At 48.2% G+C, this 22,314-nt stretch overlaps 1 protein-coding gene across 3 annotated transcripts in view; it reads right to left on the minus strand.

Annotated features, from left to right (window-relative positions):
* The window catches only part of RASGRP2 (RAS guanyl releasing protein 2), a 153,794-nt gene that overhangs the window by 59,492 nt on the left and 71,988 nt on the right, over positions 1-22,314 (minus strand). For all 3 annotated transcript variants that reach the window (XM_073658346.1, XM_073658345.1, XM_073658347.1), the window contains one exon: positions 11,688-11,838. In XM_073658346.1, coding sequence (XP_073514447.1) covers positions 11,688-11,838 — 151 coding nt within the window. The remainder of the gene's footprint in view (positions 1-11,687; positions 11,839-22,314) is intronic.

Consider the following 22,314-nt stretch of genomic DNA (forward strand, 5'->3'; position numbering starts at 1 on the left):
CAGCTTGACCGTATGGTACGCAAAAAGTGCCCATTAAGCCAATCCAACTTGTCGGAGGGTCTTCAGGAGGCATGGGGTGAAATATCTCAAGATTACCTCAACAAATTAACAGCTAGAATGCCAAAGGTCTGCAATGCTGGAATTGCTGCAAAGGAGCATTCTGTGACGAAAGCAAAGTTTGAAGGAGAAAATGAATAATAAAAATCGTTATTTCTAACCTTGTCAATGTCTGGACTATATTTTCTAATCATTTTGCAACTCATTTGATAAATAAAAGTATGAGTTTTCATGGAAAACACTAAATTGTCTGGGTGACCCCAAATTTTTGAACAGTAGTGTATATATATATATATTATTTTTTTATTATTTTTTTTTATTTTCATTTAAAGAACAGACTTGTATGATTTTAATGTCAAAGCAATGAACATTGAAATCCAGGCGACATAAGTGGTGCCACATTGGAGGAATTGCATAGTAAAAGCCTTATCATTCTGTGTCACCCAGGCCTGGATGCCCCAAGTGTAATTAAAGCTGTGTCTGAGAGCAAGGGGGAGGTTCTCTAGTCAGGGGAACATTAGCATGCAATGCCTCCTGTCTCAGGCCAGTAGGGGGAGCTGGCAGCCTCTATAAAAGCTGGTGCTGGGGGCAGGGTTAGGGAGAACTGGATGGCCTGTCTCAGCATTGAAACTTGTCCCAGAGCAGAACAGGGACAGACAGTTGCACTGCACCTAAGAGGAAGTGTGGCAGGAGGAGAGCCACAAGCCAGAGACAAGAGGCGAAGAGAGCCTGTCTTGGCAGAAAGAAGACTTAATTTACCAGACTTTGGTGTCTGAGGCTGAGAGGATTCTACATTCTCCAGCAGATAACCAGTCCGCAAGGGACTGTATATTCCTTGGCCTAAGAAGCCTGGAGGCCCTGCCACAACCGAAGGGACCAGTAAAGCCGTACCAGGCTGGGAGCAGAAAGGAACCCACGTCGCAGGCCATACAGGCGAGAATACACGGAAAGCTCGGAAACGTGGGCTGTTACCCTATAACAAGGAGATAGCCAGAAGGAGCGCAGAAAGCACGGTAGGCCTACACCCTCACCCTGACCAGGGCCAATTTCCCCGTTGCTCTCAGACATCCAGGTCCCCTCCTAGCTGGGACTGTTTATGGGTCAGTTTACCTGTTTCAGTAAAGACCCTGGACTGCAACCTATTGTCTGTGTGCTCCTTCGCGCCTCCAGCACTACCGGTACTGGGACTCTCACCACCATCACTCCCACCATCCACTACACTGCCCTGGGGCCGCACTCTTCCCGTGGGGAGTCACACCATCCCAGCTGCACATATCATCAGCCCCAGCGGCCTGCCTTGCAGCGGCGGTTCCTAATGACCGCAAATCCACGGGTGGCGTAGTCGGACATAATCAACAACACGTAACGGACTACCACTGGCCTGACCACCCTGAGCCGTGGGACCGGGCCGCCACTACTACCCCCATCGTTTCCCTATTGCCCGGATCCGCGTGCCCCACGGCCCAGGGGGCGAGTCAGCTTTGGCGTAGTCGGCAGGATTTTGTGCCCGCAACCACCGGGTACTGCGTGCCTGAAAAAAAAAGACTTTTGTATTTACCTGTGGCGAAGTTTCCCGCCGTCCGGAGTCGTTTCCCGCCATCGGACGCCATCTTGGGTCGTTTCCCGCCATCTTCTGCCGTCTTCCCGCCATCCGCAGCCGCTTCCCGCCATCGGACGCCATCTTCAGGACGCCGAGCGGGAAGAAGAGTGGCGTGGACGTCAAAACCGCGCGAGATCCGAAGCTCCGCCCCACGCACCGACGCTGCGCAAGGTCCTGGAAGGGAGAGAGAGCGACGCTGACGTCATCAGGACGCGACGCCAGGTCCTCGTCCATAGCAGCAGCAGCGGAGCTGCTGCCTACAGAAGAGGATCATCGGAAGGTAGGCCACGCTTGACTAGGGGGGAGGAAGATGTCGGACACAGAGGCCCCCACTACCACCAACGCAGCTGCAGCAGCGGTGATGCCCTTTTCCCTGCCCTACATCCCTGGAGCGGCCTGGCTGCCCAAATACTCAGGGGAGCCCCATGCCCTAACTGACTTCAAGGAAAGGCTATACAGTTTGTTCCACGTTTACCCCCTGACAGAGGAACAGAAGGTCAGCATATTAACAGGGCAGTTAACTGGCGCAGCCCAGCGGGAGGTAAAATCATGGCCCACTGAGGAGAAAAGGACTGTGAAGGGTATTCTGGCCCGGCTGCGGGGTACCTTTGACACACGTACCTCCGCTGAGATTAAAATGAGGTTCTATGGATGTAAGCAGCGGGCACAGGACAGCATCAGAGACTATGCCCTAAATCTGCAGGAAGCCTTGAGGGCTATTCAACAAACTGACCCTGGCAGTGTGCAGGAAACGGATAAGCTGCTAACAGAACAATTCATAGAAGGTCTGCTGTCTAGCGCCCACAGGGCCCAACTGCGCCTCATGTTCTTTCAGAACCCCGACCTGACCTTTGCCCAATTTAAGGACAGGGCCATAAGGGTGCTCCGTGAATCTGCAACCAGTGGCGCTATAAACCCCCGGCGCCCTGCTCTCACCTACCACCTGGAGGCGGCGCCCTCCTCTATGGACCCCGTGGGGGCTGATGCACAGGCCCTGAACCAAGCCCCGTCGAAAGACCTGCACCACCAAGTCCAGGAGCTGACCAGGAGCGTCGCTGCGTTGACCAGGACCGTCCAGGCATTGCAAGTGGACCCGTCAAGACCCATCGAGCTGGCTTCAAGTCCGGAGGATGTCCCGTGGCGTCGACAGAGGAGGATCCCGTCGTTCCGAGGGAGGCCCACAGACCGCTACGCAGTGGATGGACAGCCCATTTGCCGTCGATGCAACCAGCACGGACACATTTCCAGGTACTGTAATTTAAACGGGTCCAACCTGGGGCAGAGGGCCAACCCCCAGGCATAAGATCACCAGGCCCTTACAATTGGCGTAATAAGTACGTTGGGGGGCGCCCGGTTTTACCCGTGGTGCTGGATGGTATCCCCATGAGCGCCTTGCTGGATACTGGGTCACAAGTAACCACTATCCCTTATGTACTTTTTAAGCAGTATTGGACTGATGCTGATATCACACGGTATCCAGACAGTAACTTGAGCATCATCGCCAGTAACGGCTTACCCGTGCCGCAGATGGGGTTCAAGGAGATGACCATTAAGATTGGTAAAGTTGAACTGCCGGCACAGGGAGTAATTATTGTGGACATTGACCGTCGTGAAAGTCACCCTAAAATAACTGTGGGTACTAACGTGATTGAAAATTGTCTTTCAGAGGTAATTGTAATCTTACAACAGGTGGCGGTGAATGCTAGTTCCAGCCAACAGAGAGTCATCAACAAGGAGATAAAAGCCCTGATGAGACGGCAGCAGGTAGAACTGTCTGGTGGTGACATCGGTAGCGTAAGACTGAGTGACCCATTCCCCATTTCCATGCCTCCCAAAAGTGAAATGATGATCTGGTGTCGGACTGCAATCGGGTTGAGAGGTAGAGACTACCAAGCCATGGTAGAACCCGTGTACTCAGACAGCAGGCCCACCATTTTGACAGCCCGGGGGGTGGTTGATGTCCGTCATGGGAGGGTGCCCGTCCGCATCCTCAACAATGGGGAGAGGGAAGTACACTTACCCAGGTCAAGCTGTTTGTTGTCGAACACAAAGCTATCAGGGCCGTGGAACCCTTGCCTCCATCTCCACAGGTGGAGGGTAATGGCTTCCAGAAACAAAAGGAGGACTGGTGCCAGAAACTCCATGTGGGTGCTGACTCGACTCCCCTGCACCAAAAACAAGGAGTCTACCGGGTGGTACAGGAGTACGAGAGAGTCTTTAGTAAGCACCCGCTAGACTTCGGCAGAGTAAAAGGGATAGAACACTATATCCCCACAGGGAGCCACCCACCAATAAAAGAGAGACACAGGCCTGTACCCCCTGCACATTATCAGAACGCAAAGGGCATGCTAAGAGAAATGAAAGAAGCTGGGGTCATTCGAGATAGCTGTAGCCCCTGGGCAGCCCCCTTGGTTCTGGTGAAAAAGAAAGACGGCACCATGAGAATGTGCGTGGACTATAGACAAATCAACCGTATCACCCACAAAGACGCATACCCACTGCCTAGAATAGAGGAGTCTTTAGCCGCACTAAAATCAGCTAACTTCTTTTCTACTTTGGACCTTACTAGCGGGTACTGGCAGGTTCCTGTGGCAGAGGCTGACAAGGAGAAGACCGCCTTCACCACCCCGATGGGACTGAGCGAATTCAACTGTATGCCTTTCGGGCTCTGCAACGCACCAGGGACCTTCCAGAGGCTGATGGAATGCTGTCTAGGGCACCGAAACTTTGAGACGGTCCTCCTTTACCTGGACGACGTGATTGTCTATTCAAAGACCTACGAGGACCACCTAAAGCACCTGGCCGAGGTGTTCGAAGCCCTGGCAGGCTATGGCCTGAAGGTGAAACCATCGAAGTGTCACCTGCTGAAACCAAAGGTCCAGTACCTAGGGCACGTGGTAAGCGCGGAAGGAGTGGCCCCCGACCCTGACAAGGTCACGGCAATCAAGAGCTGGCCAAGCCCCTCGAACATCAAAGAGGTGAGACAGTTTCTCAGGTTGGTAGGCTACTACCGAAGATTCATCCCCGGGTTCACCAAGATGGCAGCTCCTATGCACGACCTCCTGATCGGACAGTCTAAGTCCAGGAGCCAAAAGCCGCCCTTCAAGTGGGATAAACCAGAAGAGGAGTCCTTCCGCCAGCTAAAGATGGCCCTCACAGGGGACGAGATCCTGGCCTACCCTGATTATGGCCAGCCTTTCATTCTCCACACAGATGGCAGTAATGTGGGACTGGGAGCCGTATTGTCCCAAAACCAACAGGGCAGAGAACGGGTGATCGCATACGCCAGCCGGAAGCTGAGGCCCACCGAGAGGAACCCGGAGAATTACAGCTCCTTCAATCTAGAATTCTTGGCGGTGGTGTGGGCCGTGACGGAACGCTTCAAGCATTACCTGGCCTCCGCAAAGTTCACCATGTACACGGACAACAACCCGTTGACACACCTGGACAATGCAAGACTGGGTGCCCTAGAACAGCGGTGGATGGCCCGTCTCTCCAACTATGACTTCGTGATCAAGTACCGGGCAGGCAAAACCAATGCCAACGCGGACGCCCTATCAAGAATGCCTCACTTACCTGAGGGTGACGAAGACCCAGAAGAGCTGGAGGAGGTAGAACTCCCCGCGTTTCACCGGTATGGAGCCGCTCAACACTCTCACCGCGTGAAGGAGGAGGATCTAACAACTGTGATGATCAATCCCCTACCTCACCACAGCTGGGCCGAGACCCAAGATAGTGACCCTGCAGTCCGCCTGGTGAAAGATCTGCTGACCCGGGAAGACGCCCGCCTAGATCCAGATGCCCCAGAGGAAGCCAAGCAGCTATGGAAGGAGAAGAGCAAGCTGTTCCTCTACGAAGGCAAGTTGTGCAGAAGGATTGTCAACCACCGGACGCACGAGCTGACCTGGCAAGTCGTGGTCCCAAGGCGGGATGCAGCTATGGTCCTAGGGGCTTACCATGACAGAGCGGGACACTTCGGTTGGAAGAAATTGGAGTTCCTGCTAAGAGGAAGGTTCTTTTGGGTTGGCATGAGAGGAGCTGTAGAAAAGTGGTGCAGAGACTGTGGCCCTTGTCACCTGAGGAGGAAGGACCGCACCAGCCAGAAGACACCCTTGAGGCCCATCGTCACCACGCAGCCTCTTGAGCTGGTAGCTCTGGACCACGTCAAATTGGCTCCAAGCCGGTCTGGATACATCTATGCCCTGACAATCGTGGACCACTATTCCTGTTTTCTAGTGGTGGTCCTGGTAAAGGACTTGACAGCCCAAACAGCGGCCAGAGCCTTCCAGCAATATTTCTGCCGTCCACACGGGTATCCGGAACAGGTCCTGACAGACCAGGGTCCAGCGTTCGAGGCTGAAATCTTCCAGGAGTTCTGCAACCTCTATGGCTGTAAGAAGATTCGGACAACGCCTTACCATCCACAAACCAACGGGATGTGTGAGAAGATGAACAATATAGTCATTGATCTCCTGAAGACGTTGCCCCTGGAGGAATGCAGCCTGTGGCCAGAAAAACTGCTGGACCTGATAGACCTATACAACAATATCCCGGTGAATGCTACAAACTGCACCCCGGCTTACCTGATGCGAGCTAGACCAGGTAAGCTGCCCGTAGACCTGGAGATGGGAGTCCTAATACCTGAGGACACCTCCCCGGATGCGGACTGGGATACGGAAAGGCAACTGCAGTACAAGAAGGTACAGGAGAGTGTGGAGAAGAGCCTGGCCCAGGTGAGAGAGAGGCAAGAAAAACTCTTCAATCAACACGCCCCTGCTGGTCCCCTAGAACCTGGTGAGCAAGTCCTAAAGCGAAAAAGAAGGCTACATAAGTTGGACGACCAGTGGGAAAGGGAACCCTACACCATACTGCAGTCTGACCACGACAACCCAAAGGTGTGCGTAATCACCAAGGACGGAGGAGAAACCACTAGTGTCGTCTCCAGAGACCACCTCAAAAGGTGCCCCGAGCAACTCCGTAGTGCAGAAGAGGATCACAGTGACCTTGAACCCGCAGAGGACAAGGAAGAAATGATCAGCACCGTTCTCGGAGAGTTCCCTCAGTCCTGGACTCGCATAAATGATGCCATAGTGGTACCTGTCCTGCATTTCCTGCAACCGGCACAGCAACAACCAACACCAGAGCCGGAAGGTGAAGAGGAGCAAGCGGTTCCAGAGGCAGAAGAGCCTGTACCAGCAGCCCAGGAGAGTCAACCCTCTGCTGACAGTGAGCCTGCCATGCCTGCGGTAAGCCAAAGGACCCGCAGACAGCTGCCTGCCCTACCTGTACACCCAGCTGGTAGCTGTACCCCTAATGCTAGTGGGGAAAGCCAGGTTGGTCCACCACCAGACAGTGGGCTACGTAGGTCAACCAGGAGCACAAAGGGGCAGATACCCGCTCGCTGGAAAATATAGAGCGCACTAAAATTGTAAATAACCCTGTTGCCAAATGTTGAATTGTTTGCCAAGTTACATGCATGTTTGGTAATTCTGTGTTTCAGTTTCTTGCAGCTACCGTAAGGACTCACAGGTTATGGACTTTTTATAACCAGGACCTTGTATGGACTGCGTTCAGAGCCTAACCGGGGAATGAACTAAGACTGTAAAGAACTTGGGGTAGGACAGACCCCCACCTGGTTAAGGCTCCCCATTGTACTGGTGATATGGACACCCGGTCACAGGCCACACTGTGACCTAAAGAACTCAATCTGTGCGTCTTCTGTCTGTTAATGTTTTGTGGTTATGCATTTGTCTTTGTTTATTGTTTAGTCCCGGAGTACTAAATTTCACTAGGGGGGAATGTGTCACCCTGGCCTGGATGCCACAAGTGTGCTCCTTCGCGCCTCCAGCACTACCGGTACTGGGACTCTCACCACCATCACTCCCACCATCCACTACACTGCCCTGGGGCCGCACTCTTCCTGTGGGGAGTCACACCATCCCAGCTGCACATATCATCAGCCCCAGCGGTCTGCCTTGCAGCGGCGGTTCCTAATGACCGCAAATCCACGGGTGGCGTAGTCGGACATAATCAACAACACGTAACGGACTACCACTGGCCTGACCACCCTGAGCCGCGGGACCGGGCTGCCACTACTACCCCCATCGTTTCCCTATTGCCCGGATCCGCGTGCCCCACGGCCCAGGGGGCGAGTCACTTCCTCTTCCCCTTGCTCCTATGTGTAGATACGCTGCGCTTTGCGCTTCCTGTGCATTCATCATTAGATTAAATAGCCTTTAGGAAACTTTACAAAAACTTCAATGCAATGTGTGACCCTCCATCCAACCACACCACGCTGTCCTAGCCATAACCTCCTCACCTCCATCCATCTCCTCCTTCACAGAACATCAGTATTTCTTTTTATATTAATTTGTGTAATAAAAAAGGAAATTATCTCTAAAAAGAAAAAAGGTGGCTGATGAGGTTATTATGTGATTTCAGCCCCACTGGCATTACTACTTATGTAAATGCGCTTACCCAGGTGAATTGCCTTTTGGTCTGTCAGTGCTGACTGTCAAATTACAAATGTCTGGGACCTAATGCAAAATTCTAGGATCTCCGGCCTCCAGGAGCTGGAATAAAGTCATATGCTCGGCACGGTCTACTAGATCAGAGGGCTAATTGCATTAACAGTAGTCTGGAAAATTCATCTGGATTAAATAGATTTTTTTTTTATTTGTCAGCTCACATAAGTATATGAATAAATCAGCACACAGTCACGGCACACTTGTCGTTCAGCTTCCGGCAAACCAACTCTATGGCATTTTAGGATGCCATTTACTAAAGGGGGTTTCCTAATAAATACACCACCTCCTATTAGCCAGAAGTGTAAGCAGGATAAAAAGAGTTGATCAACAATCATAAGGAAGGACTACCAAAAAGCAAAGTCAAGCCGCACCAAAAGCTACACCTCTACCGATGGACGGTGATGTTTCCAGTAAGTTTTTAAGTTTTTCTTGTTTGCTTGTTTTTTTTTAAAAAAAACTTCTTTATATATCTTCATAGCGATTGTTGTTCCATTTTGCTCCAAATTTTTCATATAGTCAAAAAATGTAAATGGTTGACCGGTCATATGTGGCGCCCTGCTGCGCATTGGTGCCACAGATCCTAGAGGGGTGCATGGACGGATTCCTCCACAAGAGGCCCTCGTAGCATTCACACACCTCCACCTTCCACCTCAGACCACCAGAGGGAGCCCGTTAGGGATATAAATAGGGAAGGTGGAGCTAGGCAGTTAGTCTGGAGTCCACAGAGTGTGAAATCTGTGAGAAAGTCAGTCTGCTGCAGCCGGAGAGGTTGGCAGTCCAGCCCAGACTCAGTGAGCTCAGTAAGTGAGCCTAAGGCGTGCCGACGCCGTTAGAGCGGTGAAGAGTAGCGAGGCCTACTGCCAGTGTGAAGCCTAGTGAGGGCCCCAAGTGTGGCCGAAGGCAAGTGGAGTAAGCGAGCTACATAGGGGGCAGAGGAGCTTAGTCGGCTCACCCCAAGACCATATACCGGACACCGGGTCCGCGTCTGCAGGGATCTCTACAACCAGCAGAAACTACCGGAACCCATGGTGAACTACATGTCCCAGGAACACCAAAAGCTGACTGATATACCAGGGTCAGGAGTCACTGAGGCCCAAGAGACCAGGGAGTGTGATCTCCAACAGAAGGCCCTACCACCAGGTCAGCCGGTGCAAGACAGAGACAAAGTTAGGCCTAGCTCCAGGCAGGTCATAAACTTATCAGGAAAAGGCAAGAAACAGGAGGCCCCACACCCGCTCACTGGGGAGAGTCCTGAAATGCACCCTTCACCCTACAGTGCCCTGGATCGTGCCTGAACCACCACCAGTAAAGGTACTGAAGTGAACTGTTGTGAATGTGCCTATTCTTCTTCCGACCCGGCTGGGTCCCCTCTGTCCTGCATCCCTTCTCCTACGCTGCCCTGAGGCCCCGCTCCACCTGTGGGGAGCCGCACCAACTAAGCTGCCTGAACACCGGCCTCAGGGGACTGTCGCAGCGCTGGTGATCCTCACCAGACACCAAAGGTGGCGTCACGAACTTTCCCTATCCCATACAACTTTCCCCATTCCTTGCTTTTTTTAAGAGTGACCCCAGGGTACGGGCCCGGGAGCCGGCCACCACGGCATCCCCCAGAACTAATAACAAAGCCCGGGCGCCGAGTCGTCCTCATCCCCTGGGCGCGTCACATATGATATTGATCACCTATCCTTAGTACAGGTCATCAATATTCTGATATTGATAACCTGTACTAAGAATATGTGATCAATATCATATGACCGGTCAACCACTTACATTTTTTGACTATATGGAAAATTTGGGAGCCAGATGGATGGGAAGAGTGTATGGAACGTAAAAGCACCTCTCAATGTTTAGTGGTCGATGCTGCGAAGAGTTGATCTGAAGTACCCGGCAGATGCCATAAACAGTGTGAGGGAGCGGTGGTCTTCTGCTTTGTACAATGCTTGCATCCGCCCACCTATAAAAGCTGGCGGGGTTTCCAAGTATCAGACACCCGCCAATCCAATATTGACAACCTATCCTTAGGGAAGACTCAGATGGAAGTATAACTCAGACAAGGATCGCAACGCAATGATTGGACTGCCCGGCGGCTCTCTCGATCCGAGCATGACGCTCAGGTCGGTAGAGCCACTGGCCAGTCCGTACACTGCGTTTCAATCTCGGTCCGATTTACATGGTCGTCAATAATCAATATTAAAGAGGTGGCAAACCCCTTTAAAAAAAAGAAAGAAAATAGTATACACCTTCCCTGGTTCTTCCTTAGATCCCTTGCTTTATCCTCTTCCCTCTTCCAGTCTCTATTTAATTCTGGCTTCTTGTAATGATGTTCCATCCCCTATGACCGCTGCAGCCAATTAACCTTGCCCTATGTACTCCCTCTGAAGAAGCTAATGCAAAACGCGCAATGGGGTATCCTTCTCCCACTCTACCCAGGCTGCATAGCTTTATATGTATTGATCTGTTGTGTGGCATTGCACCATGTGGTTCTATTACTTTGTTTTCATACCTTATAGTGAGTTTATTCCATCACTATGATGCTTTTGGATTTACCAAACTGACACTAGTCTTTACCTTTGACTCCTTAGGCGATGCTTTGTATACCTTTTTTGTTCACCCTCTGCTTACAACTTTATATATACTAATATTATCTGGTACCTGTATGTGTGGCATTTCTTTGCTAATTCTCATAATTTTTAACCCTTTTTATACATATATGAAATAAAGATGTTATGTTTTATAATTGAAGCAGCTGTACTTCTTTTCTTTATTGGATTTATAGCCAATTAAAAGCTGCAGAAATCACACAGGATAAGACATCATCGCAGGAGACCATAAAAGGAAGAACCACGGAAGATGTATAATGTTTGTTTTTTTATTCTAGCCTCTAAGGCAAATTCCCTAACAAATTTGCACCAAAACCCCGTAATTTGGAGCCGAGCTCTTTCTTACAGTTATTTAAGGAATTGCTATAGCAAATTTCTACAAAAATGACCAATGGATCGATTTAGATCAGTTTTTTTTTTAATCAGATTTTCAGTAATTTATTTGGTCCATCTGACCCTTTTTACCATCAGTGTGGCATCCATTTTTCTTGCATGTAAAAAAAAGTATCCATGCTTCTCCTACCCATTAGACAAAATAAACTGGACCGCACTAGGATGTAACATGGATGGTTTCTATTTGCTGTCCGTTAATTTCATGGGCTAATTGACTTGATTGGGCGATTTTGATCTGTAAATTGGAAACATCTCTAATTTTTGTGGACAATTGGTTCGCAAAGATAAGGGACACGTGAATCCGCCCATAGACCATAATGGGTACGTGTTGAATTCTTTAAAATCTATTTAGATAAAGAAAATGCAAAATGGCGAATCGAGGGTAGATCTTAGCGTTAAGAAAACAGTACGACATGACAGCAACGAAAAACAAGTTGGGAAGTCATTCGTTGAAGCGTGAAAAGTAATTACATTTTCACATATGAAATGCAACAAAGCCAATCTTCTTACCAAGATCTTGGAAAACGAGTGAAATTCTAGATGCGTTAAATGTTCTGCCAGTTCAGCAGGATCCAAGTGATCAAACAGCAGAGAAGTTTTCCTTATGCGGCCGCTTCCTTGCCCTCGTTGTGTTACTTGTCTTTTCCAGCCATAAGAAGGACTGTAAGATAAAACAATAAGAGTCAATTCACAGAACATCTTACATCATATAGGAATTTTCCTAAAAATGCCTAATTATACACAGAGACCAAAAAGAAAAAAAAACGCTGACACTACTACCACAATCAATTGAAAGAAAGATGGGATCAAACAAAAAATATTCATATTATAATAGCCATAACTTGTGATGCTCAACATAAAGCACGTATTAAATGATGGGTTTCAGAGAAAAGCGAGAGATGTGGCACTCACCGCCAGCAATTCCAACAAAAGGTACTTTTATTTTAGTCGTAGGGTTGCAGGCAGAGATATCAATGAAATGAGCAAAAACTGTTTCGCGTGAGTACATGCTTCTTCTGGATCACACTGTGAGCCAGAAGAAGCATGTACTCATGCGAAACGACTGAAATAAAGTGCCTTTTATTGAAATAGCCAGTGGTGAGAGCCTCTTTTCTCGCTTTCCTCTGAAACCCATGGCCTAATTCTACATGAAATTGGGTGAGATTGATGAACTATATGTATATAGTTATTTCTCTTCAAAGGGAACAGACAACTAAAAAGACCCCAACTCGCAGGAGAAGGTATAGAAGTCATATCATGCTATAGTATTTTCTTACTTGCAACACATGTACAAAATCTAAAAAAGAATGATTTTAACAAAATCAAAGACAGGAATTTTCTTGCATACCAGCATGGATGGTTTTTATAATTGCAAACCTTTGACAGAAGACATTGTAATAGGGGATTTGGAGGATAAAAAAAAAATCAAATATAGATTTCTAAATGCTGCAAAACTGTACACAGGAAAAGAAAATTTAATGGTAACTGCAATGTAAAAATTAAAGATACTTTATTTAATTTTTGAAAAAAAATTACCCAGGGAAGCCATTGGGATAAAAGAAGAAAAGAAGTAATTTACACCACAGGAATCGGCTCCCCGCACCAGCACTGGCACTCCAATGGCCACCACCGGACCGTTAATGATGAGATCCCGACCACCAGTGGCTACCGCAATCAGATGACTGTTGATCATCACACCATCACTAAAGTCAATCAAGAGCATGGTGGCTCAGTGGTTAGCACTGTTGCTTGGCAGAACTGTGGTGCTATACAGTGGGGAAAAAAAGGATTTAGTCAGCCGCCAATTGTGCAAGTTCTCCCACTTAAAAAGATGAGAGAGGCCTGTAATTGACATCACAGGTAGACCTTAACTATGAGAGACAAAATGAGAAAACAAATCCTGAAAATCACATTGTCTGATTTGGCAAGAAATTTTTTTCAAATTTTGGTGGAAAATAAGTATTTGGTCAGTTACAAACAAGCAAGATGTCTGGCTAACATAGACCTGTAACTTCTTCTTTAAGAGGCTCCTCTGTCCTCCACTCATTACCTGTAGTACTGGAAGCTGTTTGAACTTGTTAGAAGTATAAAAGACACCTGTCCGCAACCTCAAACAGTCACACTCCAAACTCCACTATGGTGAAGACCAAAGAGCTGTCGAAGGACACCAGAAACAAAATTGTAGCCCTGCACCAGGCTGGGAAGACTGAATCTGCAATAGGCAAGTAGCTTGGTGTGAAGAAATCAACTGTGGGAGCAATAATTAGAAAATGGAAGACATACAAGACCACTGATAATCTCCCTTGATCTGGGGCTCCACACAAGATCTCACCCCGTGAGGTCAAAATTATCTCAAGAACGGTGAGCAACAATCCCAGAACCACACAGAGGGACCTAGTGAATGATCTGCAGAGAGCTGGGACCAACATTACACTGGCTACCATCAGTAACATACTACGCCGCCAGGGACTCAGATCCTGCAGTGCCAGATGTGTCCCCCTGCTTAAGCCATTACATGTCCAGGCCCATCTGAAGTTTGCTAGAGAGCATTTGGATGATCCAGAAGAGTATTGGGAGAATGTCATATGATCAGATGAAACCAAAGTAGAACTGTTTGGTAGAAACACAACTCGTCGTGTTTGGAGGAGAAAGAATGCTGAGTTGCATCCAAAGAACACCATACCTACTGTGAAGCATGGGGGTGGCAACATCATGCTTTGGGGCTGTTTCTCTGCCAAGGGCCTAGGAGGACTGATCTGTGTACATGAAAGAATGAATGGGGCCATGTATTGTGAGATTTTGAGTGCAAACCTCCTTCCATCAGCAAGGGCATTGAAGATGAAAAGTGGTTGGGTCTTTCAGCATGACAATGATCCCAAGCACACCACCAGGGCAACAAAGGAGTGGCTTTGTAAGAAGCATTTCAAGGTCCTTGAGTGGCCTAGCCAGTCTCCAGATCTAAACCCTATAGAAAACCTTTGGAGGGAGTTGAAAGTCCGTGTTGCCCAGTGACAGCCCCAAAACATCACTGCTCTAGAGGAGATCTGCATGGAAGAATGGGCCAACATACCAGCAACAGTGTGTGCCAACCTTGTGAAGACTTACAGAAAATGTTTGACCTCTGTCATTGCCAACAAAGGATATATAACAAAGTATTGAGATTAACTTTTGGAATTGACCAAACACTTATTTTCCACCAAAATGTGAAAAAAATTTCTTGCCAAATCAGACAATGTGATTTTCAGGATTTGTTTTCTCATTTTGTCTCTCATAGTTGAGGTCTACCTATGATGTCAATTACAGGCCTCTCTCATCTTTGTAAGTGGGAAAACTTGCACAATTGGTGGCTGACTAAATACTTTTTTCCCCACTGTATAAGTGAGTAAAATAAATAAAAAAATCCTTTCCAAAAGAGCGGCAGCTGCTATATCTGCAGAGGGGCCGACTCCATATTAAAGTCTATGGAAGTACAATTTGAGGTCAGAAAAGCTCCTGTATGGGAAATGTGGAGGGGGTTTCAATATCTTTGAACATAAAGTTTAAGAAATTTCAGAGCAAGACATCTCCACAGATACTCCAAGGTTTCCTTTAGCATCTATCCATTAATCTGTGACAAGAGATAATTTACATATCTTGGGGGTTCGAATGTTGGGACCTGCAGAATAGGACACTTTTAGGGCTCGTGCAACCATATTTTGGGTCCGAGTGCAATCCAACAAAACATCGGATCAGTGCTATTCATGCAAATTTTTTTTGGACCGAGTCTGTCCGAGGAAAGAATCGCAGCATGCACAATTTGCATCCGGAAGTCAGATCGCACTCAGCCATGGAAGCCAATGGGTCAGTCCAAAAAATTCGCACCGCGCTCAGATGACATTCGACTGCTGTCTGATTTTCACTTACTGACAGAATGGAGAAGATGGAGAATTTTTTTTTCCATCTTCTCCATAGTCGAGAAAATCAGATCACACTGTGATCATACTTTGATCAAAATCTGATCAGTATAATCAGACTAATGTTCTCGGAAGAGAGAATATACAGTCATGTGAACCTAGTCTTTAAATGGAGCAGCAGTGCACATACTCAGCTGTTGCTCCATTTGGTGCAGCCGAGCGTTGCTCTCATCTTTTTTTCGGTAGCCCCATAGAGAATGAATAAAGCAGTGGTCAGGCGTCAGAACTGCCGTTCAATTTTGTAAAAGTTTCCCATCGGTGATAAAAATTCCCCAATCTGCCAATTGGCCCCAGCGGTTGGACACCCAACAATAATTAAGTTATCTCCTATCCTGTGGATAGATGAGAACTTGTTTTCACTGAACAATCCCTCGAAGAACTTAGAGATATCTTTAGTAACCAATTTGTTGACGTGTGGATAAACTCCAGATGCAGATTCCTGAAACTAGCTACACCAGGTGGGTAACCTGTCAGACAACTGAAGGTTTAACTGTTGTTCCTCACAGGACATTGTCTGTGACTCGCCCACTCTTCTGGGTGCTTCTAGGAATAGAAGCTTCTATATAAAGAAGACCTTTCCATCAGTTCAAAAGCTGGCTGCTTCTAAAGACGACTGAGACGATTCCCGAGAGGAACATCAGGTTTTTTTTAAGAATGAACAGACAGCAGTCGGAGAAAAGCACCACAACACTTTGTATCCTGATTCCCGTCAGTTCCCCTCAGTTCCGAAATTCTCATGAAGCTCTGACATGCTCATGATCAGCCATTGACCAAAAATTCTGAAAACCTAGACTTATGTGAACAAGGTCTAACTTTATAATATTGCAAAATAAAAGAAACCTGTGCCTCTATTCTCAACTACAGATTTTACAATGGTGAGTACCAATATTTGGTTTCTACCTACTAAAACGTCATCAGTGGGTGCTACATTATATTGAGGTGGCAGGTGGTCTTCGGAGGGGATTTCAACAATGTCATGAGATCCTGTGATAGAGGAGGCTCCGGAGACCAGCTGGCTTATGACTGCGTCGCGTTAAACAGGATAGTAAGTGAGGCTCGCCTGGTGGATGTCCACATCCGGCACAACCCGGGCGACACGGGATTCACCTTTTTTAGAGGTAGTCAGTGCAGGTCTAGGCTAGACAGGTTTTATTTGAAGGAGGAGGCCGTCTCTTCACCGTTGTCGGTTGTGGAGGTGGAGTTCTCCGATCACTGTTTGATTATGTTTTCTCTGAACGTTGCAGAGACTCCTCGGATGGGAAGAGGTTATTGGAAGCTGAATTCGTCACTCCTTGAGGAAGAAGCTGTAAGACGGTCTTTTGAGGAATTCCTTCAGAGCCAGGTACCATTGCTGGGCCTAAGTAACACTAAGTCGGAGTGGTGGGAGATGTTCAAACATCGGGTGGCGAGATTCTTCCGGCAGCTCTCGAACCTCAGAAGCCTGAACAGGGATTGCCTGTATCAGAGCCTGAGGAGGAAACTCGAGCATCTTGTCTCGACTGGAGGTAGCCGCAAGGAGATCTCCAGAGTGAAGTCCTTGCTGAAGAGGTGTCAGTACGATAGGCACGCATCTTTGGTTTTCGAGAGGGATTACGGGAAGTACTGCTCGCCCGACCCTTACAGAAACTGTAAGATGTCAGTGAATAGTAAGATAGTGACGGGGCTGGTGGACAGTACAGGGTTCCTGAGAAGGTCCAGATCAGAGATCTTGGAGGTTGTCAGTTCCTACTACTCGCACCTCTTGGGAAGGAGGGAGCTTGATCGTGACGGGATGTCGGCTTTCCTGACTGAATCTGTTCCTGAGCCAGGGGCTGACCTCTCGCTGGGCGGTTTGGCAGAAGCGATCAAAGAAGAGGAAGTGAGACTGGCAATCGATGGGCTTAGGCCCAAAAAGTCGCCAGGTCCGGATGGCTTAACATCCGAGTTCTTTAGGACCCTTAGAGACTCTTTGGTCCCCCTCTTGACTCAGGTGTTTAACGAGTGTCTCTCCTCGGGCACTCTGCCGAGATCATTAAGGAGGTCAGCTTTGATCATTTTGTCAAAGGGTAAGGATCTGTCACGCATTGAGAACTGGCGTCCCATAGCACTTCTCAATGTGGACAGGAAGATTTTGGCTAAGATACTTTTCAACAGGCTGGTGAAGTTTGCACCCCGGCTCCTTTCGGAGGTTCAGCACTGTTGCGTTCCTGGCCATAGCACTTTTAGTGCTGTTCTAGGTGTCCGAGAGGCCGTGGAGCAAGGCAGGGCGGGCCTTTGGAAGGGGTTCTTGCTGACCCTGGATCAGGCAAAAGCCTTTGATCGGGTTAACCACGAGTACCTCTGGTCCACTCTTTTGAGGTATGGCCTGCCTGGAGGGTTTGTGAACTGGCTTAAGACCTTGTACGCAGGAGCTGAGACTTTCCCTCTGGTAAATGGGTGGATCGGATGACCTTTCGGGGTAGGATCCAGTGTCCATCAGGGCTGTCCTCTTAGCCCTTTGCTTTACGCGTTTGCAATCGACCCCTTCCTCAGAAGAATCGATTGTGGACTGTTGGCGGGGGTGCGGATTGGTGGGCCGGCGCCAGAGGCTATCCTGAGGGTGGTGGCCTAAGCGGACGATTTCACCATCTTTGTTTCTTCGCAAGAGGAGGCAGTGGTGGTGATGTCAGAAGTGGAGCGCTACTCGGAGGCATCCGGGTCCAAGGTCAGCCAGGATAAGTGTGAGAGTCTCTGGCTGGGAGGAGGAGATCCCGGGATTGATCTTCCAGACACTCTCCCCGAACCCCAAGAACATGCCAAAGTCCTGGGCATCGAATTCGGCCAGGGTGATTACCACACGAAAAACTGGGAAGGCAGAATCAAAGGTGTCGCCCAAAGAGTGGACCAATGGAGGGGTTGGTCTTTGACCCTGAGGTAAGAGTTGGCCTGTGCAAAGCTTTCCTGCTCCCCTTGCTAATCTACCTGGGCAGCGTCTGTGTCTTGCCAGAGCCTCTCTGGACACGGGTCTACAGTCTGTGCGACACCCCAGGGGTCTGGTTGCCGCAGTAATAGAGATATTATGTCTGAGAGCAAGTGGGAGGTTTCTCTGGTCAGGATCCCTAAACATGCAACACGGTCCGCCCAGACCTGGGAGGGGAGGAATCTGCCCTTTTAAACTGGGTCTGGGGCGGGATTAGACAGTTCAGTTCCAGACACAGGGAAAGCAAGAACAGGAGCTCTGTAGGAGCAGTAGCTGAAGTCCAGGGGCTGGAGCTGAGCAGAGCTCGCCCTGGACGAAGATACTAAAGCCGGACACAGGAGTCCGAGGCTGTGGGGACGGATATACACCCAGCAGCAGAAACCAGCCGGCAGGGGATTCCAGGTCCTCTGGCCATAGAAGCCCGGAGGCTCAGTCACAGAGAAGGGACCAGCGCCGCCATCCAGGAGCGGAGGCTAACAGAAGGCCCCAGGTCACCAGCCATACGGGTGAGCACCACACGGTATACTCAGGGACGTGGGCTACTTGTAACCGCTGACAGCAAGGTAGCCAGGAAGAGTGCAGATAAACGGGGAGGCCTACAACTCCACCTGGCCAGGGGAACTCCTGCTTGCTCGCAGACTGACCAGGCCCCTTTATACTAGCCAGTACTCCCGGGAGGGTCTGCCTTGTACCATCAGTAAAGACCCTGAACTGCACCTCACGTCTCTGTGATTCCTTGCCGCTCCAGCACCATTAGCACTGGGACCCTCACACCATCACTCCCATCATCTTCCACATTAGCTGCCCTGAGGCAATACTTCTCCCGTGGGGAGTCATTCCATACTCAGCTGCGCAAACAACATCAGCCTCAGCGGTCTGCAGCGCAGCGGCGGTCCCCACTGACCGCAATCCACGGGTGGCGTAGTCGGACACTTATTACAATACAAATAGACTGCCACTGGTTTGACCACCCTGGGCACGGACCGGGTCACCGCCACGGAGAACTACAACCCCCAGCGATCCGGCTCCGGGTATTCCCCCTGCACAGCAGCAGCAGCACAGGCCCAGGGGGCGCGTCATCTGTTCTTCCAGATGTTATGGGGGAACAGACTGAACCTAGTCAAGCGGGAGGTCACTTACCACATGGGGAGACTAGGGGGTTTGAATATGGTGAACCCCGTGGTGTTCCTAGTGAACACCTTCTTGAAAGTGAACGTGGCAAACCTCTGGAAATAGAGGGCTCCTCCGTGGGTATTCTCCTGCAAGGGATGGTTTCAGCCTTTCTTCCAGGAATGGGAGACAGGGGGAAGATTGAAGGATCTTCACACACCACACGGGCATCTCCCGGCTTACGTTACCTCGGTTCTGAAAATGATCCGCCGGTGGGGTCTGGGAATGTGGGAGGTGAGGTCCCTCCCGAGGAAACTCCTCAATATGAGGGTCTTGCTTTCTCATTTTTAGAGTCCATTGGTCCTCAAAGACTGCCCAAGTCGGGATCTGGAGGTTGGGTTGAGTTTGTTAAATTCTAGCAGGATCCCTAAGAAGTACTGGGACTTGACTTGGCGCCGCTTCCATGGTAAGCTGTATGTGAGGGACAATTTGAAGTACAGGAGCTCCGACGAAAGGAATTGCCCCCGTGAGGCTTGTGCTAACGTGCTAGAAAGCATGGAGCACTTCCTGCTTCATTGTTCCTTTAATACAGAGGTGTACAACAGGGTGGGGACTTCCATTGGTTGGCCACGGCTGGCTACTCTGTCCTATGCCGGGTGGGCCTATGGAGCGTTCGGAGACCTTGAAAGAAGGGACCAAGACACTTTATTCATAGTAAGTGCAGTGGTCAGGTATTTCACGTGGAACGCACGAGTTTTAGTCTCGACGCAGAGTAAAATCCTCCATGTAGATGAAGTCTGTAGGAACAGCCTAGGTGACCTGGTGAAGGTACGTTCTCTGGAGTATGAAAGACTGGGTGCCCGGAGGGCGGCCCGTCTCTGGAGGGGGTTTCCTTCAGGGTGCCTTAGTCCGGTAGTACTCCTATATCCTGGTGGTGGGCTGATGTCTTTCCACCCTAGATTTTTGTTTTGTATTTAAGTCTCCTGAATAGAAGGTTTGCCGGCATCGAACTTGAGCCTTGGATGGTGAGTATGTAGGTTGTGTTCTGTGATGTTGGTTTCTGTATATATATTGTATATAATGTATAATAGGGGGTTTTAGTTAGGTTGGGTGGGGGATTTTGGGGGGGTTTTCATCAGTGGTGATAAGAGGACTGATCTGGCCTGGTCCAGGCCCCGCCTGGGGAAAAACTTTGGGGCCTGATCCTAGCTCGGAGTAATCCTGAACTTTGTGGCCAGAGCTGGATCAGGGGTGGCGGGATAGTTAGTGTAGGTCTGTGTTTTATATATAGGAAAAAAAACAAAAAAAAATGTGAAAAAATATATATATATATACTGTATATATATTAAAAAAAAAAAAAATTTTTGTTCATGTCACTATTGTATATATTGTTATTTTTGGTTTGCTGTGGTCTGAATGAGGTGCAGTAAGGGTGTGACTAAGGTAAGGCAGTGGGACAAGTAGGTTAGTGTTAGTTTCCGGTTGTATATACGTTATATTAGGTTTAGTGTTTTTGTGTTTCTAGTGTTTTATTGTATATAATATTGTATATAGGACGGTGTTTTATGTGTATATAGGACAGTGTGAACGTTGTATGGGATTGTATATAGTAGTATGAATGAAGCTGGGCCAGTGGTTTTATAGGTTTTATAATATTTATTTATTGTCTATGTATATATTCCTGTGGTGATGGTGATTTTGTTCTTTCTCTGTTAATCGAATCTTCTATTTCTGTTTGATTTATTTTGCTTCTATTTTCTGTGATTTGTGTCGGGTTTTGTCGTCTTGTTTTGTTCTTATGTTTTGTGTCCTGTAGTGTATTCTTCTATAAATAAAAAAAGACCTACATTATATTGAGGCGCTTCATTTGTTTTTAGGCTTTGTTCATCTCGGCATGTTAGGCTGTATTCCTTTTCAGGCTGAAAATACAGGGGACCCCGAAAGAAACCTGACAGATCCCATTACATATGGAATAAGTGTATAAAAATACACTTACGGTCTTTTTATACAGAGCGATCATGCTGCCTTTAATTGCATAATAGATTTTCCAAAATTGTAGTAAAATGCATCGCTTTTGCTATGATTTTCAAAAATTTATTTAAAAATTACAGTGTTATCACCATGATTTTTAGAAATTTGCAGCAAAAAAACATTGTAGAATTGTATTTTGTGAACCTAAAAAACGTGACATTTCGCTGATCCTCTAACTTTACAATTAAAGGAAAACAGTCATCAGAAAATGACCTATTGTTTAAACAGGTTGTCCAGCCTTAGGCAGCAAAGAAGGAGCAAATAAACAGCGTCCAATCCAGGGTGATATTATCCAATTCTGTAGTTTATTTTGCCATAAGATAGTATCTGATGGCGGAATAAACTACAGAATCGGATAATATCACCCTGGATTGGACGCTATTTATTTGCTCCTTCATTGTCTATATTCTCCAAGTGGGTTCCTTGGAATTCTGAACGGGCATCCTACATAAGTGAGTGATGTCTGTTATGATAGGCTACAAGCACTAAGGAAAGACAGGAGATCTGTCCCTACAATAGAACTAAGCTAGATCCCTACGATGTAAAGGGGAACCTGATCCTGCGATCAGACCCGCTAAAGTCCTCAGCTAGTCTGAACGAAGACCTATAGATGTGAGGGAGGGATCCCTACAAGAACTAGGGACTGGGAGAAAGATGGACACCTCCTAGCAGAAATTGTAGCAGTAAAAAGACAAACACACAACATAGAACATAAATGTCAAAAGACCTAGCTAAACTGACTGAGAAAGGTTACAAAGCACCTGGCTAGCTTAAGAGTAGAAATTACAATGAAGTCCAGCATGGCCAGAAGGGCGGAGCAGGATTAAATAGGCAAAAAGGTCATATGACCAGCAAAATAGAAAAAACCTAACAGGAGAGTTCTAACAGTACCCCCTCTTCTATGAGGATCCTCCGGATCCCCTAGGACCAGGCTTATCAGGAAACCTTTTGTGAAAAACTCTGACAAGTCTGGAAGCAGAAACATCATCCGCCCTCACCCATGAGTTATCCTTGGGACCGAAACCCTTCCAAGCGACGAGATACTGCAAACTCCCCCTATACCGTCTAGAATTAAGGATCCGGGAAATTTCATATTCCTCGTCCT

Source organism: Phyllobates terribilis, unplaced genomic scaffold (assembly GCF_046119375.1).
Source record: "Phyllobates terribilis strain yellow unplaced genomic scaffold, ASM4611937v1 Scaffold_13__5_contigs__length_258822181, whole genome shotgun sequence".
Taxonomy (NCBI): Eukaryota; Metazoa; Chordata; class Amphibia; order Anura; family Dendrobatidae; genus Phyllobates; species Phyllobates terribilis.